The 22,136-nt window shown below is 41.2% G+C and overlaps 1 protein-coding gene across 1 annotated transcript in view; it reads left to right on the top strand.

Moving 5' to 3' along the window:
• Positions 1 to 22,136, top strand: part of LOC137621556 (uncharacterized protein KIAA0825 homolog) — a 155,591-nt gene that overhangs the window by 66,003 nt on the left and 67,452 nt on the right. The window contains exons 5-7 of the mRNA XM_068351948.1: positions 2,126 to 2,344; positions 15,617 to 15,781; positions 16,591 to 16,689. Of these exons, the coding sequence (XP_068208049.1) occupies positions 2,126 to 2,344; positions 15,617 to 15,781; positions 16,591 to 16,689 (483 nt within the window). The remainder of the gene's footprint in view (positions 1 to 2,125; positions 2,345 to 15,616; positions 15,782 to 16,590; positions 16,690 to 22,136) is intronic.

Below are 22,136 nucleotides of genomic sequence, written 5' to 3' on the forward strand. Positions count from 1 at the left end.
ATATATATATATATATATATATATATATATATATATATATTTATATATATATATATATATATATATATATATATATATATATATATATATATATATATATATATATATATATTTATAGTGTATATATATATATATATATATATATATATATATATATATATATATATATATATATATATATATATATATAGGTATGTGTGTGTGTGTTTGTATAAGATATCTAGTTATGAGAGGGGCAAAACCAGAAGTCAAAAAAGTAAAATCTGATTGGAAGAAAGGTGACTCAAATGAAGAAGAAAGTGTAATGGGCCAAGAGAGGCTGTGACTCCAAAGGCAAGATAAAAGCAACTGAGTCACAGCCTCTCTTGACCCGTCACATTGGTGACCCCGTAGTAACCCGAACACCCGTGCCGAGAGAGGCTGTGACTCAGTTGCTTTCATCTTGCCTTTTGAGTCACAGCCTCTCTCGGCCCGTCACAAAAGAGTTTTTAGCTATGTCTGCAGTATAGCATAGAGTAGACAGTGTTTCTCCAAGGGGTTATGGTATGTGAATAAGAGTTCTTGGTAGCCTTGGCATGGCATGTGCATTATCTATAGTATAAACCTCTGGATTTTGGTCTTGCAGCTACACTGTTTATGATATTTTAAGAAGGGGAAGAATTGTAGGGATCATGTTTGGCAGGGAGAAATTAAGGGAAGGTTGGTAAGAGGGAGATGTGAGACATGTACTTTGCATCATCTGCAATATAAGAATTGATATCAGTCTCTGTCTTTACTTGGTTAGGCTTTATTTCGTCCATTTTCTTGTTTCTCAGAGTGATAGGGAGAAAACAGCTGCAGAAGAATAATGATTACATTTATCAGGAGTCCTTGTTAATGCTTTGAGTGACATTTTTTTTTAATATTCACAAGGTGTAAAAAATTAGTGTCCAGCAATAGTTTTTTGGGGGGCAAGATGCATCGCACTTTGTACTGCTCAGCTTCTCAATGATTTTTGTAAAAAATAATAAAAAGACTACTTCTGTACCACATCTTGAGTATAATAAGTTGCCTCCTTTGCCACATCTTTGATGATCTATATGTTAATTAACCATCTTAGTAAAAAGAGAAAAAGAAAATATATTCTTGTACAACTCGTTTGGTGGGAGATTTTTTTTTCTTTTGTGGATTAAAACACATGAGCAAAATAGGTACAAATAAAGGTTCTTAGGTATGATCCTGACTTGCCTGTCGAAGCCGAACTTATGAAACATTTTCCAAAATCTCCCTTAGGATGACAGTGTGGTGTGTTTGGAAGAGTCAGTCTCTTAATTCTATTATTCCCTTCATCAAGTCTAATACAACAATTGGTTGTGTTTTAGTGGTTTATAATATGATGATTATTTCAGTAAATTCTTCATAGTTCAGTGCGTTACTTAAGGGTCTTTGTAGTGTTTCTTCGGCTCTTGGCTGCATTTAATTAATATCCTTCTACAGTGCTTTACCTCAGATGCTTCTTCCTTTCTGTCCAGTTTTTTTTTACAGTACTTCATAGTTTACCCCTCCCATTACACTTAATCATTAAATGACTACACAGGCTCAAGCATAGGGCTTTATAGCCCAGATTCATAAATCTCTGAATTTTTGGATATATAATGACTGAAAACAGTATTGCAGATTACCATCTGACCTTGCCATTGTTGCCAGCTTATTACTTACTTATCCAAGCTAATGAAATTATGAGCCCAAAGGTAATTTTTTTACTGAGTTTCACTTCTAGTTTGTCTTTTAAAAAGATTATGATGGATGATACATGCAAAAAGTCTGCTATTTTTAAGGTGTCAATTTTATTTTTTACATTATTTATTAAATTCAGTCTTATATAGGATATGTACATCATCATAATATCATATATAACAGGGAAAGTTTAAAATGTATGTATGTATCATACACACAAAAGATGAAATGCTGTCAAAGAGATAGTAACCGCATGCAGGGGTATACAAGTGTTGAATACTGTATACAGTACTAGTTTTTATGATAGTCTAAACTTTGGTTTGTAACTGTTTATGTAAATTTTATTTTGGTTTTGTATAGAAAAGGATTAAAAATTTTAATGTTCCGTTCTTTTTTCTGTTTCTTCTAGGTATTCCACAAAGGTTTCGACAATGCAGTGAAACGAACGGGTTATCCTGAGTCTAGAACAAGCATTGAATCGACTCCTAATTGGTTGAGTTTCTTGAATCCCATTCTCTTTCCTAAAGGAAAGTCTTCTTTGAGATATGTTGGAGATAATGCTGCAGTATATCTTACATTGCTCACAGCAGCAAGTAGGCCACAGCCCCAGTTTTCATTGCTTGTTAGGGTAAGTGTTAGTTATAACATTTTCCCCTTGAGAATAGAACTTTTTCTCATTAAAATAGTACTGTGAAGCCATATATTCAATGTCTGGTTGATGTGTTATTGTTAAATTTACTGTGAAATGTGTTTTTGTACAGCTGTAACTTTCGTTAACTATGCCAACATCATTTTAATGTTTCAAGGTACCGTACTTCTGAAATAATTACCTGCCAGCTATATTTTAGTTTGTTTAGAATCTATTTGCAGGCTAAAAAATAAAAGCGAGGTTCTGAGTTATATCCAGATTCAGTTAATTTATTGAGCACAAGAAGAAAGTTTCTTTTCAAGAAATAGAAAATTTTTCAATATTAAACTTACCCGATAATCATGTAGCTGTCAACTCCGTTGCCCGACAGAATTCTATGGAGGGATACGCCAGCTATCACAATACTAGAAGGGGGTGTATTTACCAGCGCCACCTGTGGCCAGGTACTCAAGTACTTCTTGTTGACACCTCCTCAATTATTCCTCTGTCGTGCTTCCGGCAAGACGTTCTGGGATACGCTTATGTTCTTGGAGTATTTTCACGACTTTGGTGAAGTATTTCTCTTTGATTTCGGCTGTCGCTTTACTGGAAACTTCTATATTAGCTTAGTTAGCTTTTGGAATTAATTTGATTAATTATGGTGACGAGAGAGTATGAACTCTCGTTCACCTTTCAATGGCCGACCCTTCCCTTAGAGAAGTGTTGGTGTCTAAGAGAGTATAGACTCTCTTTCTTAATTTTGCTTAACAAAAGTTATAGATTTATTTTATATCTCTCCGCCTCTTATAGGCCTCTTCGATTAACTTCCTTTTATTATAAACTCATTAAAATTAATTTTTATAATTGTTTATATTCGACCTTCCTAATAGTAGGCGGTCTTTTACCGAAGTTAATAAACTTTGAGCCCGTCATTTCGGTTTTACCTGTTAACATATTATGCTATTTCCGCCACAGAGTTTGAAAGATTTTCTTTGACAGTCTCGTACTGTTTTCAAAGTTGAACTAACGTTTTGTTTTGTCTCTGCAGTTGTTGACGTTCAGAACGTTCAACTTGCACTCTATCGTTACGATAGAGAAAGAATGTTCACGGTTTCACGTTGCAGTAAGAGTAACCGTGTCTAGCGTTTTGTTCATTCTTTCTTAACTTAATGGTTTTGATCCTAATAAAGGAACTTTTCAGTTTTTTTCCTTTAACAATAATATGTTTTAACGATATATATGATTGGGCTCTTCTCTCAGGTTCTAAGTCAAGAGAGAGAGAGAGAGAGAGAGAGAGATAGAGACGGAGGGAGAAAGAGGATAAACGTTTCATTCAAGCCTGCCAGGCGTACGAGTAACGTCGTTATCGTTTTTGCTCTTCTCCCTAGTCTCTTTAGGGGAAGAAACTAAACGTTTCTAGAGTGATCTAGTGTTTAGTCTCTTTCCAACCACTGAATTATCTTTCATTAGATTTTTCTGTTACATTGTAATTCTGTTTTCGCAATTACTAACTTTGAGAAAGGATAGAATTGCGTATTTCAGGTACAAACCACTTAAAGTTTCGAGTTCAGTGAAATAAGTGCAAACAGAAATCAAAGTGATAAGTGATTAGTGCGTGAGGGTACTTTTGTGCGCGCCAGTCGTCCTCCCAGTCCGGGACCTCTTGCAAGCTCCCAAGCCCAGGGGAGAAGCAATGTCGAAGGGCATAAGGGTTCAGCAGGCCTTGATCGGCGCACAGAAGTATTCTCGGTGGTTGTGGGCGTGTCTTACCGAGACCGTCACTCCCACCCGCAGACGATTGAGCCCTTATTTTGCTCGTCTGCAGAAGAGATTAGGGGAGAAAATAAAGGCAGAGTAACGCTGGTCTCAGGTCTCAAGACCTCTTAAACGTTAAGTCCAGACCTATGCCAGACGTACGAAGTTAAAGTTCACAACCCGAATGCAGTCATTGGGTTAGCTCTGACTCTCCTCAGTCATCAGTTGATTACACTCCGCCTAAGAGGAGTAAGGTTCTGCCACAACAGATCTCTGCTGTTAAGGCTTTACCTCAGCAGAACTTAGTGTCTGCCGACCCCAAGTTAACTCTACTGCAGTCCATACAGTCACAACTTTCGGTCTTGATGCGTGAGTGTCGGGCTGAGAGTGTTGCGCCTCCGCCTCCGCCTACACTCCCCCCCCCGCCTATGATCGCTCCGCCTGATCACAGTACCACCTGCCAGGCGTACGATGTTGTGAACTCTTCTACAGTCCATGCAAGCACAGCTTTCGGACTTGATGCGTGAGTGTCGGGCTGAGAGTGTTGCTCCTCCGCCTCCACCTACACTCCCTCCACCTACACTCGCTCCGCCTGATCACAGTACCATCTGCCAGGCGTACGATGTTGTGGACTCTACTACAGTCCATGCAAGCACAGCTTTCGGACTTGATGCGTGAGTGTCGGGCTGAGAGTGTTGCTCCTCCGCCTCCGCCTACACTCCCTCCACCTACACTCGCTCCGCCTGATCGCAGTACCACCTGCCAGCAGTTCCACCTGCCAGGCGTACGATGTTGAGCCACGTGCTGAGTTTGCTGTTCCCTGTGGTGTTCAGCCTCCGCCTTCCTTAAGGCAACCTTTACATTGGGATCAGGAGGATTATACCTCTCTTCCTCCGCCTCCACTTGCTGCTCCACCAGTGATGCAACACTCGGTTGAGGTACAACAACCTCTCCCGTCCATGAGTCAGTCTCCTCAGCTCTCGCTGCAGCGAGCTCAACCCTCCACAAGGCAAGCACCACAACACCTTAGCCTTGCGCCTCAGGAGCCTCAGCTTGCGAGACATTTACCTTGTTCTGCGCAGCCTCTTCCTCATCGCGCTCCGCTCACACCACAGGAACTGGAACTTGCTACTCCGCTTCCGCCAACCGCTCAGCAAGCGCAACCCTTGGGTTCAACCACTCATGCTAGGAGTCAGCCTCCTCCACCCATGCGCCTTCCTTCTGCTTGTCTTTTATTCAGCCTTTGCAGACTGAGCCTCAGGTGTTCCCTCATCGGAGTCTTGAAGAGGAAACCACAACTATTGTTGTTCCAGCTCGTTCTGACTCTGCTGTTCAGCATACCTTACCTCATTTTCATACCATGGTTTAAACCCCATGCAAGCATGCATAAAGCACTCTAGCACTGGTCATGGAATTTCTGAGAAATGTTAAACGCCATGCACACGCTCTGCTTTCCTTACAGCAGGCTCTGCTTACAGCAGGCTCTGCTTACTACATGCTCAGCATACAGCATGCTCTGCATTCAGCATGCTCTGCATACAACATGCTCTGCATACAGCATGCTCTGCATTCAGCATGCTCTGCATACAACATGCTCTACATACAGCATGCTCTGCATACAGCATACTCTGCATCCATCATGCTCTGCATACCTTACCGCATGCTTCTCAACACATCTTGGGTTGTTGCCAACTCACTAGACTGTCAAGCAGTTTCATAACGTTGCCTTCTAGTCTGCTGCTTTTGCACCAGTGAACCCTCACTCAGAGAACTTAGCTTTTCTAGGATAAGGTCCCTGTAGATGAGAAAGTTCTTTTCTCCCTCCTTCTGATATTCCCTTGAGGACTCTGTCATTTGGAGGGAGCCTTTAGCTGCATAACCTCTTATGGACTTTTATTTAAGCATAACATGCTTACAGGGAAGGTAATGGTTCCACTTCAGCCGCTAATCCCGTCTGTTACCACACCTGCTCCCATAGACCTTGAGCTGTGTTGCATGACATGCAGTCCAAGCTTAGTCCTTGTTAGAGGATTTTTTGTTTACGGAGTCAATGTGTCACGGGGAAGACGTTCAACAACCAACAGAAGGGACTTGTTGTGACGCAGTGCGGCAACCTCAGCAACCCGTTAAGGAGTTGTCTGTACTACCCAGACAGTCTAGACAGATTCGGGTTGTCACTGTACTTCCTCGCTTGCCCATGATTGACAGTTTACAGACTGTGCAGCAGTATCATGATCTTGTGTCCGGCTCCGTCAGACGACTGGCTTTTAAGAGCTCCCACAAGTCGTCGCTGTCTGGAGATTTTCAATGGACTATGGATCTGACCAAGGAACTGGGCCTCCTGGTCAATTTTGAGGAGTCTCAGCTCGTTCCATCCCAGACCATTGTCTCCTTGGGTATGGATCTTCAGAGTCGAGCTTTTCGGACTTGTCCGTCGGCCCCAAGGATCTTCCAAGCCCTAGAATGCATCCAGAGCATGCTGAGAAGGAACCGATGCTTAGTCAGGCAGTGGATGAGTCTAACAGGGACACTTTCATCGCTGGCCCTGTTCATCGAGTTAGGGAGACTCCACCTCCGCCCCCTTCAGTATCATCTAGCTGCTCACTGGATAAAGGACATGACGCTAGAGAAGGGCTCAGTTCCTGTTTCCGAAGAGATGAGGTCTACTCTAACGTGGTGGAAGAACAGCATTCTTCTCAAGGAAGGTCTACCATTGGCTGTTCAGACCCCCGACCACCGTCTCTTCTCGGACGCATCGGACACGGGCTGGGGTGCGACACTGGACGGACAGGAATGCTCGGGAACATGGAATCAGGAGCAAAGGACACTTCACATCTATTGCAAGGAGTTGTTGGCAGTTCATCTGGCCTTGATAAACTTCAAGTCCCTCCAGCTTAACAAGGTGGTGGAGGTGAACTCCGACTACACCACAGCCTTGGCTTACATCTCCAAGCAGGGAGGGACTCATTCGAGGAAGTTGTTCGAGATCGCAAGGGACCTCCTCATTTGGTCAAAAGATCGAAAGCTCACGCTGGTAACGAGGCTCATTCAGGGCGATATGAATGTCATGGCAGATCGCCTCAGCCGGAAGGGTCAGGTCTTCCCCACAGAGTGGACCCTTCACAAGAATGTTTGCAGCAGACTTTGGGCCCTGTGGGGTCAGCCAACCATAGATCTATTCGCTACCTCGATGACCAAGAGGCTCCTCTTGTATTGTTCTCCGATTCCAGACCCAGCAGCAGTTCGCGTGGATGCCTTTCTGCTGGATTGGTCCCATCTCGACCTGTATGCATTCCCGCCGTTCAAGATTGTCAACAGGGTACTTCAGAAGTTCGCCTCTCACAAAGGGACACGGCTGACGTTGGTTGCTCCCCTCTGGCCCGCGAGAGAATGGTTCACCGAGGTACTGCAATGGCTGGTCGACGTTCCCAGGACTCTTCCTCCTAGAGTGGACCTTCTGCGTCAACCTCACGTAAAGAAGGTACACCCAAACCTCCACGCTCTTCGTCTGACTGCCTTCAGACTATCGAAAGACTCTCAAGAGCTAGAGGCTTTTCGAAGGAGGCAGCCAGAGCGATTGCCAGAGCAAGGACGACATCCACTCTCAGAGTCTATCAGTCTTAATGGGAAGTCTTCCGAAGCTGGTGCAAGGCCAATGCAGTTTCCTCAACCAGTACCACTGTAACCCAGATTGCTGACTTCCTGTTACATCTAAGGAACGTAAGATCCCTATCAGCTCCTACGATCAAGGGTTACAGAAGTATGTTGGCAGCGGTTTTCCGCCACAGAGGCTTGGATCTTTCCTCCAACAAAGATCTACAGGACCTCCTTAGGTCTTTTGAGACCTCAAAGGAACGTCGGTTGTCCACTCCAGGCTGGAATCTAGACGTGGTCCTAAGGTTCCTAATGTCATCAGGATTTGAACCGCTCCAATCAGCCTCTTTTAAGGACCTCGCATTAAAAACTCTTTTCCTCGTGTGCTTAGCAACAGGTAAAAGAGTAAGTGAGATCCACGCCTTCAGCAGGAACATAGGTTTCACATCTGAAACGGCTACATGTTCCTTGCAGCTCGGTTTTTTGGCTAAAAACGAGCTTCCTTCCCGTCCTTGGCCTAAGTCGTTCGAGATCCCAAGCCTGTCCAACATGGTGGGGAACGAACTGGAGAGAGTACTTTGCCCAGTTAGAGCTCTTAAGTACTATCTTAGAAGGTCAAAACCATTACGAGGACAATCAGAAGCCTTATGGTGTGCTATCAAGAAGCCTTCTCTACCAATGTCTAAGAACTCAGTTTCTTACTACATCAGGCTTCTGATTAGAGAAGCAAATTCTCATCTGAAGGAAGAAGACCTTGCTTTGCTGAAGGTAAGGACACATGAAGTGAGAGCTGTGGCTACTTCAGTGGCCTTCAAACAGAACCGTTCTCTGCAGAGTGTTATGGATGCAACCTATTGGAGAAGCAAGTCAGTGTTCGCATCATTCTATCTCAAAGATGTCCAGTCTCTTTACGAGTACTGCTACACCCTGGGTCCATTCGTAGCAACGAATGCAGTAGTAGGCGAGGGCTCAGCCACTACATTCCCATAATCCCATAACTTTTTAACCTTTCTCTTGAATACTTTTTATGGGTTGTACGGTCGGCTAAGAAGCCTTCCACATCCTTGTTGATTTGGCGGGTGGTCAATTCTTTCTTGAGAAGCGCCAAGGTTAAAGGTTGTGATGAGGTCCTTTAGTATGGGTTGCAGCCCTGTATACTTTAGCACCTTTGAGTTGATTCAGCCTCCCAAGAGGAACGCTGCGCTCAGTAAGGAAGACGATCTTATTAAAGGCAGAGTAACGGTTCAAGTCGACTTCCTTACCAGGTACTTATTATTTCATTGTTATTGTGGATAACTGATTATATGAAATACGGGATACTTAGCTATCCTTTAGTCTTGTACACTGGTTTTTCACCCACCCCCCTGGGTGTGAATCAGCTACATGATTATCGGGTAAGTTTAATATTGAAAAATGTTATTTTTATTAATAAAATAAATTTTTGAATATACTTACCCGATAATCATGATTTAATCGACCCTCCCTTCCTCCCCATAGAGAACCAGTGGACCGAGGAATAATTGAGGAGGTGTCAACAAGAAGTACTTGAGTACCTGGCCACAGGTGGCGCTGGTAAATACACCCCCTTCTAGTATTGTGATAGCTGGCGTATCCCTCCATAGAATTCTGTCGGGCAACGGAGTTGACAGCTACATGATTATCGGGTAAGTATATTCAAAAATTTATTTTATTAATAAAAATAACATATTTACTGTACTGTACTGTATTAATCATCAACTCCTGTATTAATGGAAAGGGTTATTTTTAGATCATTGTTAATAGTATAAGCCAATTTTTATGTACAGTATATGCAAATAAGTACCAAATTTTATTTTAGAGCGGAAGCAAAAGAGACAAAAAGAGCGGATTTTCAGTAGGAAACTTTATGGTAGGAGTCATCTGACTAGACCACTGTGCTGGCTGTAAATAAAGTTTATTCCTATGCGAATATAAACTTCCAAGTGATTTATATGGGATACTCGTAGTCTCATTTTCTCTACAAGCAGACAATCAAAGAAAATTGGTTTGATTGTATCGTACAAAGTTACTAGGTAACCACCGCGCATGCGGCGTAGAACGCCTACACATGACTCTTCTCCACAACAATCCTGGTCACGAAGCTAAGAGGAAGTACCTCTCTTCCTTTCTACGATCAGGCATCCGCACCCGCCCTAGATATACCCCTATAGTGTTTAGTGCTTGTGTCTTTGGTGCCTTTCATATTCACTGTCACTTGCATATCTATCATTATTTTTGAGTTATGAGTGTATGTGCTATGATTAGTAAGTTGAATTCTATGTGTTTATTCCCCGGCTGTGATGGCCGTCCTTGTGGTGCTTCCATGAGCTGGGTAGATGTTGATCCGTACCCGGTTTGCCCTTCCTGCCATGGTAAAATATGTTTTGTGGAATTAGCATGTGAGTTCTGTAGGGAGTGGCCATTCTCTCAGTGAGAGAGATATCGTTCTCGTCGCAAGAAACGATGTATGAGAGATCGTTCTCCTTCCTCGTCTTCTGCAAGCAGTGGCAAGAAATGAAAGATCAATTCTGCGGCAAAAGTTATCTCCCAACCAGGTCCTTTATGTCAGGAACCCACTGAGGCTACATTTGTAAATGTTTTATCACCTAGTGTTGATAATGTACAATATGAACTTGAACCAGTTCTTGTAGTGGATCCTCTAGCTATGGCCGCTTCGCTTCCTGAGCCGGATCCAATATCAGTACCTTCATTCCTTGATTACCCTGTTTTGCTTAGATCTCCCTCACCCCCTAAGAGTGTGTTGAGTGGAGAACCTTACATGTCAGATTACAAGGATAAGATCTTTCCACTCTTGGAAATTTTTCCAATCAGAGCCTTGAAAGTTCTCCTCACTCCTATCGGAACCTTAAAGTAGAACCTGCCATTTCCCTCCATACCAAAGCAGCCTTATTACAAAACCCTTATTACCCATCTCCAGCTCACATAAACAAGCAAGGATTGCCTCGTACGCCCAGGGGTGCTTGGCAACGATCTCCTCTAAAGAGTTCCCAGGATGCGTCATAAGACATGTCATAGCTTTATTACGAAGGTGATCGAACTGCTTCGGCTGTGTCCACTCTCCAAGACATAGCAACGCCAAGCTGCTCTAAAAATTTCTTTCTTTCAAGCCTAATAGTGCTGTGAAGTCGAGTGTAACAAACCCTCCTTTAAGTCCCAGAATTTTATGTATTAACAATTCTGCAAGGCAGAACGTTTAGAATAACAAATCTGTACAGTACGTGCCTTTGTGTCTAAGCGTGATGACGTCACTTTATGTGCCACCATCCCTACATGTGAGGCAACTCCTCTACAGATTGAGTAGGCCAACAAGTCCAAACGGGTTGTCTTTCCAAAACATCATGATGTCACGAAACGCGCCGCCATCTTAATGCGTGAGGGTATCCCTCCGCAACGTAACAATGCTAATGCACAACATGTTCCAACCAGAACCTCACAACGCACTCCAGGATTTTTGTAGATTGGCACCCCACTATTTCAAAGTTCCCTCAGAGTTTTATAAACATCCGGCTAAGACTCATGAGGACAAAGCCTTGAGTTACGCAAATGGCAAACCTATGTCTTACGCTGATAGCAAAGCCATTAATTTTCATGATCAGCCACACACTAGCTCTTGGCGTAATGTTACTAATGCTTCACAGATCACGTGTTCTACGGAATGACACTTTGTTTCAGACCATTTTTTGTAGGTACAGAGGACGGATAAGGGGCAAGGAGCTTTTCTCCCGTTCCTACAAGTCACAACTCTATCTAACACAGATGAGAGGATTATCGTTACGTCGTAGACGAGGCTCACGCCGTAGGTGCTCTTTGTGGCAGCATACAGAGAATTCTCTCTCTCTCTTTGTAAATAGAGCTCTGAGAGAGTCTAACTCTTACGCCATCGATTAGATGGACTGGATGAGCCTCATCACATGCAAATTGCTAACAGACAGTGTGGTATTGACTCAATCTTCCCACAATCTCAAAGCCTCAGACACAGGTTTGATGTGGCGCTTTCTAACCAGACTAAAGATACTTTACTTAAGACTTACTTAATATTCAAGTCTTAGCATCAGAAATTTCACTTCAGGCCATTAGGTCCTCAAAGCTACTGCCATTAACCTGTACACCAGAGACATTTTTACCTACACTGGCGCATTTCAGAACCCATTCCTTGTTGATGCTGATATTGCTAATCTGGTTCCATCGATACTAGTTGATAAATTGTCCAACCTCCCCTCCATTATTTTTGGTCCTGAAATGGCAAACATGGAGGTAGCAGCTAAGTCTGCAATCCTGGCTAGACCACTGGTCTGGAGCAGTTTCCTGCTTTGTGGTGACAAAACTTAAGGGAAGAACACACCCTTAAGCAGTTTGATGAATTATCTAGATCTGGGGCTAAAGCTATAGAATTCTTTTTACATCAGAAGGTTTACCTATGGGGTAACTGCATTCTAAAGAGACGTGACACTCTCAGGCAGATGCTCTAGACATTTGTCTCAGGGATGCATTATCCCTGAGAAATTTGAACTTAGTAAGTTCCCTTTCTCTTTTTCACTCCCTCAGATGTAGCTACGGCTATAGAGAAGGTGGAGAGGTTCAGACAAGTTCCAATGATAAGAAGGGTGGTGGTACCAAGGTTGCCTGCTCCCTCAGCAACAGCTAATGAACTTGTCTTTTAAACCAGTTCTGCAGCAAAGACAACTTACCTCCAACATGTGTGTAACAGCCCAGGAGGCAAGCCCCCAGACCTACCTTTCGTTGGAGAGGACATCCCTTCGGACGAAAATTGTGCAGTTGCAGAGGTTCCTACTAAGGAGGGTATGTCTCCCAGCTTATCAGCAGTTGGGGGATGCCTACAAAGCTTTAGGCAAATGTGGCTGACCCTTGGACAGTAGAAGTCCTCTCTTCAGGATATCGAGTCCCTTTCATAGCCTGTCTGCCACCTCTGACCAGGACTCTGACAATCCAACAATTTTATATGAAAGGCTCAATAAAAGACCTACTCTTATTATAGGAATTCTCCAAATTGTTGACTAAAGGAGTCGTTGAGGAAGTCTTAAGCGACTCTCCAGGCTTCCTTGGCAATCTATTTCTGGTAGAGAAGCTGACGGAAGGTTGGAGACCCATCATAGACTTCTCCAATTTGAATCTTTTTGTGCTACAAAGTTCAAAATGGAGTCTACAGCCACTGTTCTCCCGGCCATGATCAGGGAGAGCGATTTCCTTCTGACCATAGACCTGAAAGACACCTACTTTCATGTCTCCATCTATCCTGCTTCAAGGAAGTACCTAAGGTTTTCTTTTCTAGGCAAAATATTTCAGTTTAGGGTGCTGTGCTTTGGCCTTAGATCTTCACCAAAGCCTTAACCTTTGTCTCAGCTTGGGCTCATGATATGGGTATCAGACTTTTGAATTACCTGGACGACTGGCTCCTCCTAGCAGAATTCCAAGCTTCCCTGTTAAGGCACAAAGATCTATTCCTAGATCTGTGCAAGGAGTTAGGGACCCAGCTGAACCTGGAGAAGTCCAGTCTCATCCCCCAACAGTCCAACAGGTACCTAGGCATGGACATAGACTTGGTTCAAGCCAGAGCTTTTCTATATGCCGGCAAAATTTCAGGATTTAGAGAAATAGTAACCTTTTTAAAAGGGAATCCTCTTCCTGCCCACTCTTGGCAGAAGCTGCTAGGCTATCTCTCCTCGTTGGAGAAACTCTTCCCCTTTGGGAGAATACATCTTTGCTCAATTCAGTGGGCTTTGAAGAGCCAGTGGTCACAGACATTAGACCACCCTGAAACTCTGCTGTTAATATCACAGGAGGTGATAAAGGACTCCTTTGGTAGTTAAGTAAGGAGAAACTGTTAGCAGGAAAGCCCCTTCAGGCTCCTCCGCAATTTCTCCTGTTCTCAGAGGCTTCTCACCAAGGGTGGGGTGCTCATCTAGGAACTGTACTATATTTTTTCAAAGAGTTTCTACCTTATTTTTTTACATTTAGTTCACTTACTGCTTGTCGGGATGCATATTTTACTTCTTAAACTTAATGTCATCATCATTTATAAATTGTTTTCAGTCGGCTCTCCCCTTGATATGCCTAGACATGAAATTATTTCTCTCCATTTTCTTTTGTTTTATATGCTGTCTTCCTTAAGTTCCATCAGGGCTAGATGTTCATCTACAATCTTTTTTCACAATATGCTAGATTTTCCTTTGTGTTTTTGTCCTGCCACCTTCATATTGACTGATCATTTAACCTTTTATTATCCCTTCTCATCACATGTCTGTATCATCTGTCTTTTAAGTTCAAAGCCATTTTTCCAGCGTGTTTGTATCATCATCTCTGCAAAAATTTTATTTTGTAATATTATTTTCCCACTGTGAATGGAGAAGTATTGATTTATAAGCTCAAAATAGAGATGACTGGCGAAATCTAACCGAGGCCCTTTGCGTCAATGGGAGTAGGAAGAGATGATGATGTCCTCCTCAACATTTTAAGGTTGTGGCTTCCCAAAATCTCTTCCATTTACTTTGTCAGTTCCTATTGTTTCTGGTGCATGGAAAAATACAGGCCTTATGTATACATCATAAATCTTGGCTATCTCTGTCAATGGGACTTTTTCCACCAGCAGATTGCGAATCTTCTTTTATTTCATTCCTTTTGCTGCCACTCTTACTACTTACTCAACTTTGCTTCACAGTCCAGAGTGACTCAAAGATAACAGAAGTGGTCCAGAGTGACTCAAAGATAACAAATACTATACATCCTTGTAAGTCTAGTCCATCTATTACAACAGGATGTTCTCAACTATTTTTATCTTCTCAATCTTCGCTTACTTTTTTGGAACTTGAAATCTCTTACTCCATGTAGATTTTGTAATCCAGAGCACCTCTTGTGATACTATCTATTACATTGATTAAACCCTACTGGACCGAGTTCCTCCACGCACATTTCCAACTGCCACTGCATGGCCACTTATCTTATTGTAGTTTTTCATTTGGTTCCTTCCCAGTTACCGTTACCTTTTTTTTTATTTCTAATGATTGTCAATTTTCTTGTCTCCATTCCACTCTTCCACAGCAGCTCCAAGTGGGGTCCCCTTTCTTGTCTGACTTTGTAGCTTCCTCCATTAATGTGATCAACTCCTTAGTTTACTCCATTTTTTTTAAACTTATCTGATATCCCTGTCATAACCTTCAGTCTGGATGTACTAAGGAAGCTTTGTGGTACCCCTTGCTTTTCCTCTAGCACCTTTTTTTTTAATATTTTCATCGCATGTTTAAGAAGTCTTATTACTCTGTAATTTTTTTAATTGCAATGCAAGCGTTTTACATTTGTATGACATATTTGTTAGATTTTTTCCATTCTTCAGAGTCAATCTTTTTCTTTAATCAGGTTTTCATACACTAGTAAGCTCTTGAATGATAGGATCCCTTGCCACTCTTAAGTTGCTTGTAATTATTTATAATTCAAGGGCTTTTTCATCTTCTTGAGGGCCATTTTAATTTTAAACTGCATCAAAAGTTATTTTCTCTTTTGGTCCCTCTATATTTAACTAATTTTATATTTTTTTCATATTTTTAAAGCTATTTTTTTTATTTCGTTCTACTATGTTGAGATTCTGATTTTATTCCTCCCAACATTTTTCCTTGACGTTTGCCACCTGCCTTGAAGCCTTTATCCTCATATTTACCTATCTGCTATAGTTTTAAGACTTTCTTCTTTAGGTGCCCTTTGTGTATCCTAATTTACCACAAAGCCTCTCTTTCTCTAACCCTTTTATGATACAGTACTCTTTTTATATAATTTTTAAGTTTATACTTATCTTCTTTTGTCAGGATTTTGATTTTATTTAATTCTCTTATTGTATTGTATATATTTCACTCTTAACTTGCAAGTTTCTTCTAGGGCTTGCTCATGCGGCGCTATCTAGGCACGAAGGCACTCTTATCTGGGTTACAAGATGCGCCAGGACAGGTTACAGCTGGAGAACCCTGTGGAGGACCTATGTGCATGCCTCATCTCTGTACACCACCACTTCTACCTCATACAGTTTATGCAGCCATTTCTCAGGTGCTCATTTGAGATACTGTACAAAATTGAAGTAGGTTTAACTTTTTATGTTTAAGAAGTTTAAATATTTCTGCGTAGGACAATTTGAGGATTCTATAGGAATTTTGCAAGTGGTCTGGGAGCATATTATTTGCAATGAACATCTTTCAAGCTTTCACAGACTACTGTAGAAGACTCTTTAGTACTCAATTAAGTTGAATTGAGCATGGCTTGTGGGAGTATTTTTACAGATAGTTTATTCTTAAAAGTAGTATGTAATTTTTAATACCATTATAAACTTTGTTTCTGTAATTTAGCTGTAGTATGACAAAACTCCAAAGTAAGAATTTTTAGGAAATATAATCCTTATGGTTTTAGTCTCTTTAGACTTGGTTTATCTTTGGGTTTTCAATTTTTTTTTTTTTTACAAAGCAAGTAAAGAACACTTCAAAAAGCCACTCATTGAAAGCTATGATAATGGTCTACTATTGTTCGTGCTACTTTTGCCTTCCTTTGACAAAGACTTGTCAGTTTATGAGTGTGTAAGGTTATGAGGGAATAAGTGTTGTAAGGTTTCAACATGCAGATTTTATAGATTGTGGTCAAATGATTTTTAGCCATTCTAGTTTTACTAGTGTAAGTACTTTGGTTTATTATTTATTCCCTCTTATGTAAACTGTTTCTATTGGAACTGTAGTCATACTAGTTTGAACGATTAAATCATGATAAAACACTAATATGAATAACTAAAGTTTTGCTTGTTAAAGGGTAAATTATTAACTTATGTAAATGTATGAGAGCCTTAAATATTGTATATATATATTTTGCAGATTCTTCTTAAATGTACAGAAAATGTCATGGTGTTATCCAGGATCATTAGTCCTGGTATTAAAGAGTCTGGCTCCTGGGATTCCCTGGATCGTACACAGGTATGTAAATATCGTACTTTCTCTTCTCCAAATTAGGTTATCCTATGAAAACAATAAACAGAAATTGAAGATTTCAAGTAGGAAAAATTGCTATTTATTATGTGTGGAGATGTGGGCTATAATTCTGTAATTTTAAAGAACCTAATCGAGTTGATAATGATGGCCACTGAGTACCCTTTTCTTGATAAAGAATTTATGTCCATACAAAGGATAAATGATAATTTTCTAAAAAAGGGGGTTTGACAAAGGAAAAACCTATTTACTGTATTCCTGCATAGATACAAACTTCCGAGTCATTTGAATGAGTTACTCCTAGTTTTGTTTTCTACGACCAGAAAATATAAAAAAGAAAAAAAAAAGTTAATTACATCATAATAGGTTGCTAGACATCACCACTTTAAGGTGGCGCTATGCTTTGCTTAAATGGCTTACACCACATATCTCATGGCCATTGTGCCTAGAGGAGGTAGTCACTCCTCTCTTTCATGATCAGGACTTTATATCCACGCATTACCCATGTAGTACTTAGTGTTGATTGCTTTTACTTTATGAATGTCAGTAATGGCGCTTTCATTATTTTGTTAGGAAAGTGTGTGATATGGCTAGTTCTTCTGGGGTTATGTGTTTGTGCCCTGGCTGTGACGGGTGCCCCAAGGGCACCTCCATTAGCTGGGTTGATGTTGACCTGCATCCAGTTTGCTCCTTATGCTGTGGCAACAGATGTCCCATGGAATCCCCATGTGAGTGCTGTAAGCAGTGCCCATCCTCCCAGTGGGAGAGACATCGTTTCATTCTTAACACAAGAAATGAGCCAAGAGAGATCGTTCTCCTTCCTCGTCTTCTTCTAGCAATGGCAAGAAGCGCAAGCTCATTTGTGCATCGAAAGTAATCCCCCACTCTCCTTAGTTGTCGGAGCCCTCCAAGGCTCCTGGCCATTATGTATTTGTTGACGATTACAATTTTGTTAATGTATTATCACCCAGTAATGAGATTGTGCATGATGATCCCGAGTTGATGCTTGTGTCTGATACTTTGGCTAATTACGCTGTGCTCCCTGAGCCAGATCCTATCCCAGGAACGACTTTGCTGTTTGAGGTATCTCTTTTACAAGCATGGAAAATCTCCCCCTGTTCCCGTACACGGAACCCAAAAGTCAAGACTGCCATTTCCCTGCGTACAGAAGCTTTCTTATTGGAGGATCCCTACCAAGCTTGCCTTGTAACCCCAGTGGTCCTCGGTACCACTCTTCTCCAAAGATTTGGAGACGTAGGTTATTTTGAGGTTGTTGGACCGCTGTGTCCACATCCACAACTTTAGCGAAGCCAAGTTGTTCCAAATCATGTGCGTCCTCTCCTTCCGAGCCACCCGCTAGGAGATTGATTGTAGCAAAACTGTTATTAATCCTTCGAGTTTTGTCCATTCATGGTTCAGCTCAGACATACGTTCAGACCAACAAGTATGTACACACCGCTATTCCTTTGCATGATGATGTCACTTAACCCACTGGTATCCGTACACACGATGACGTCACTTAACACACTGATATCCTTACACATGAGAATACGCCCCCGCGGGATGTTCAGGACAACAAATGTGTTCATATTGCTGGGTCCTCATGATGACACGACACTCGCTGCAATTTCATTGCGTGATGGTACATTCCTCTATGTGATAGCTATGCTTGCTTGTCACATGATTACGCATGCTCAGATTGTGCATCCACTTCTCATAACTCATATGCGAATGGAACCCCCTCTATTCTGTCTGTCAAAGAGGTAACTAATGACATGGATAATCTGTTACTCTGTCTCGTAAGAGCAGTCCAAAAAATTTGAAGAGAACTGCTTATCTTAGACCTCAAATTTATAACTTATTTGTGACCACAGGTCACTCCAAAAAGTGTCCAGAAATACTATTTTCTTTTTGGTAACGGAAACTATCATGAGAGCATATAGATCCTCAGAGGAAGCGGTGCCAGGGGCACCCCTAGATCACATGATATCCATGGTCTTGCCACAACCCTAGTGTTCTGCAAGAACCACTCAGTATCCCAAGTTCTCAAAGCCATTGTCTGGAAGAGGCAAAAGACTTTTATGGATCACTACTGAAAGAATGCACTCTCCGATCATTGGACACCGTTTCTTTAGGTTCTATTGTTGTGTCTTACGGGACACCTAAATTTTTATCAAAAACACCCACTTATTCTCAGCATTATAATGGTATTAATGTAAATTAAGTGTAGATATAATCATGGTTCGATCTGAAGCTCTCGCTTGAAACAAACCTTGATGCAAGTAAGTTTAATATGCCTTGTTCAGTTATGGATTTTTTTTATATATTTGATATACAGTGAACCCTCGCTACGTCGCGGTTCGACCATCGCGGATTCACCACTTCGCGGATTTTTTTCATAACCCATGTATATACATATATCGCGGATTTTCCAGAAATATCGAAAATACCGCGATGTGACCGATGGTGCGAGATTGGAGAAAGTAAGGAAAATTGAATCGTGATTGATTTTCAATATAAATGAAACTTTGAGGAGCAACAAAGATATCATTTGTTAGAGAGATAGAGAGAGGTAAGGAATGGGAGGTAGTGAAAAGTAGCCCACAGAGAGAGAGAGGTAGAGAGAGAGAGAGAGAGAGAGAGAGAGAGAGAGAGAGAGAGAGAGAGAGAGAGAGAGAGAGAGAGAGAGAGGTAGAGAGAGAGAGAGGTAGAGAGAGAGAGAGAGAGGTAGAGAGAGAGAGGTAGAGAGAGAGAGAGAGAGGTAGAGAGAGAGAGAGGTAGAGAGAGAGAGAGGTAGAGAGAGAGAGAGGTAGAGAGAGAGAGAGAGGTAGAGAGAGAGAGAGAGAGAGAGAGAGAGAGAGAGAGAGAGAGAGAGAGAGAGAGAGGGGGTTTAAATGTAATAAACAAAAAAATTTGATAGGTTATAACACATTGGTGCTTATGTAATATCAACTGTATACTGTAGACGGTTTGAATAAGTTAAGAAATGGTATAAATGATACTTTTTTAGTGTATTCGTACACACTCAAGAGCGGCAGCTAGATGACAGCTGATCTAATCACAGCCAAAAGTAAAAAAAAAAAAGAAGTCAACAATACTCGATTTTTATAACAAACCCGAAATTTAAAAACAAAAGTACACGCTTTCTTAATGTGCAATTAACTATTTAAAGAGTGGCAATTTTCTAGAATAAAATGATATTTCCCAAAAAATAGTGGTTTGCTGATGAAATCGGATGCCGTATTTTTAGCTATGATTGAAATGGATGTAGACTCGGCCTAATTATTTCGTTTCGTATTTAATTGACACTAAGAAAACTAATTTTAGTTTCTTCATCTAAATGTAAGTATTGTATAACACGAAGAGAGAGAGAGAGAGAGAGAGAGAGAGAGAGAGAGGAGAGAGAGAGAGAGAGAGAGAGAGAGAGAGAATCAGCTGTTGTACTCAAATGGCGTCGTGTTTTTGTTTCGTGAGAATTTCATCGCCACGACTTTAACAACAACATACTGTACTGAACTTTACAGTATTATACAGACTACTGTAATATGATAAAGTAAAATATTTGTATCTATTTTATATGAAATGGGGCTATTTTTTTTTTTTTTTTTATAATTTACATTTACGTATGTAAAACAACTCTCTCTCTCTCTCTCTCTCTCTCTCTCTCTCTCTCTCTCTCTCGTAGATTGTTTTCCTGCTTTGCTACGTATGCATGATTTTATATAGATACGGTAAATAATATTTGTAATAACATATTTTATTAAAGCTTTTACTGTAATATCATTATTTATCACTTTCATCATGCGCGTTAAATTCCTTAGTTTGTTTACTGAGCGTACTTTATGACGCCGTCGTTTCAGGCGGCGTCATAAAGAAAAACATTTCATTTGGAAGTCCTAAGAAAAATTAAGTAAAACATTAGTAATAACCAAATCAACATACTGTACTGAATAATCAATATAATCGATGCAGAAACTAACCTATACACAGATGTGTAAATGCGTTTGTTTCTTCATTATAATCAGAGATAAACGTAAACAAAACATTGGTTGCCATTTTTTATCGTGCTTTTTGGTGTGTTTAGGAAACGCATGATATAAAGTCGCCCTTAATATTTGTGCCTGTTTTAGTTTAGGGTACATTAGTACATGCATTAAGTGTTCTGTACATTAAAGGGTAGTTTGTTAACAGTACTACGTACAAGGGAAGGTTTTAAAAGTCTGAATATACATGTTAAATAAATAGGTAAATATTGTGTCACTACTTCGCGGATTTTCACCTATCGCGGCCGGGTCTGGAACCTATTTACCGCGATAAACGAGGGTTCACTGTAATACATTATTCTGACACACAGAAAAACTATTAGTGGGATGGAGGACTCTCATATTTCCTAAAAGAAACTATTATTACTTGATCTATAATTTTCCAATGAGCATAATAATTTTAATGGTTTTATTTGAAATACTGTATATTCTTGTGTAAAGACCGACCCCATGTAAAGGGCGAACCCCAAAAAATATTTTAGAAAAAGCGTTTTTATCGTATGCTACATGTAATTGGCGAATGGCAATTTCAAGGCCAGCCTTATGTTACTATACTTTTATTATAAATCTTTTACCCCATATTATATTTGTTGTTACTATTATATTTTTATGTTTGTTCCGATGCTGAATACTTCCACGAACCACATCCATAGGAGAATCCTGGGATCTTCCCAGTTCCGACCAGAAAACCAGAAAATTCCGGATAGGTCTCCCCCGAAATCCCCACCTCTCTCCTCCCCCCTTCCAGGGATGACCGAAGGTCAGCTCGGGTTCTGACCTGGCCAATGAACTCTATTACAGTTCTGGTTGCCTTTGCATTCGGTAGTCTGATCTGTTCCTCGTGTTGTGTCTCCTTTTTTTCCTGTGTGTATGTTTTGGTTGTATTTTACCATTCAGCATGGAAAGTGAGCGTCTTCAGCGTAGGTGTCCAGGTGGGGAAGGGAAAGCTTGTGTTAGGGTTATCTTTGTTCTCGGGAGAACACATGCTTCGAATGTGTGAACTGGCCTGACTTCCAGTGGAAATTAATGGCCACACAGAGAGGAAGAAGACAAAAAAGGACCAGTCACCATAGAGGAAGAGTCAGGAGTCTAGGGCCGCCTCCTGCTTTTCAACAAGTTTGAGTCTCGCTCGTCCCGTGCCTTCTCCTTCGTCAGGTACTTCCGGTTAGCGCCGTGCATCGGGTGGCGCTCCCTTGGCAGAGACTTCAGTGGTTGCTTCTGGTATCTCTGTCAAGGACATCATCCAGGAAGTTTAGGCCCGACTTAGTTCCCTCCCTGGCAGATGTTTGGTCGGGGATGGCGGTTCCTACGTGTTCCACCTCACGTAACAGCCGTAGACCACGTGTGTTCCACCCAGACCACCTGCCTCGCTGCTTAAGGCCTCTCCATTAG

This window comes from Palaemon carinicauda, chromosome 28 (assembly GCF_036898095.1).
Source record: "Palaemon carinicauda isolate YSFRI2023 chromosome 28, ASM3689809v2, whole genome shotgun sequence".
Taxonomy (NCBI): domain Eukaryota; kingdom Metazoa; phylum Arthropoda; class Malacostraca; order Decapoda; family Palaemonidae; genus Palaemon; species Palaemon carinicauda.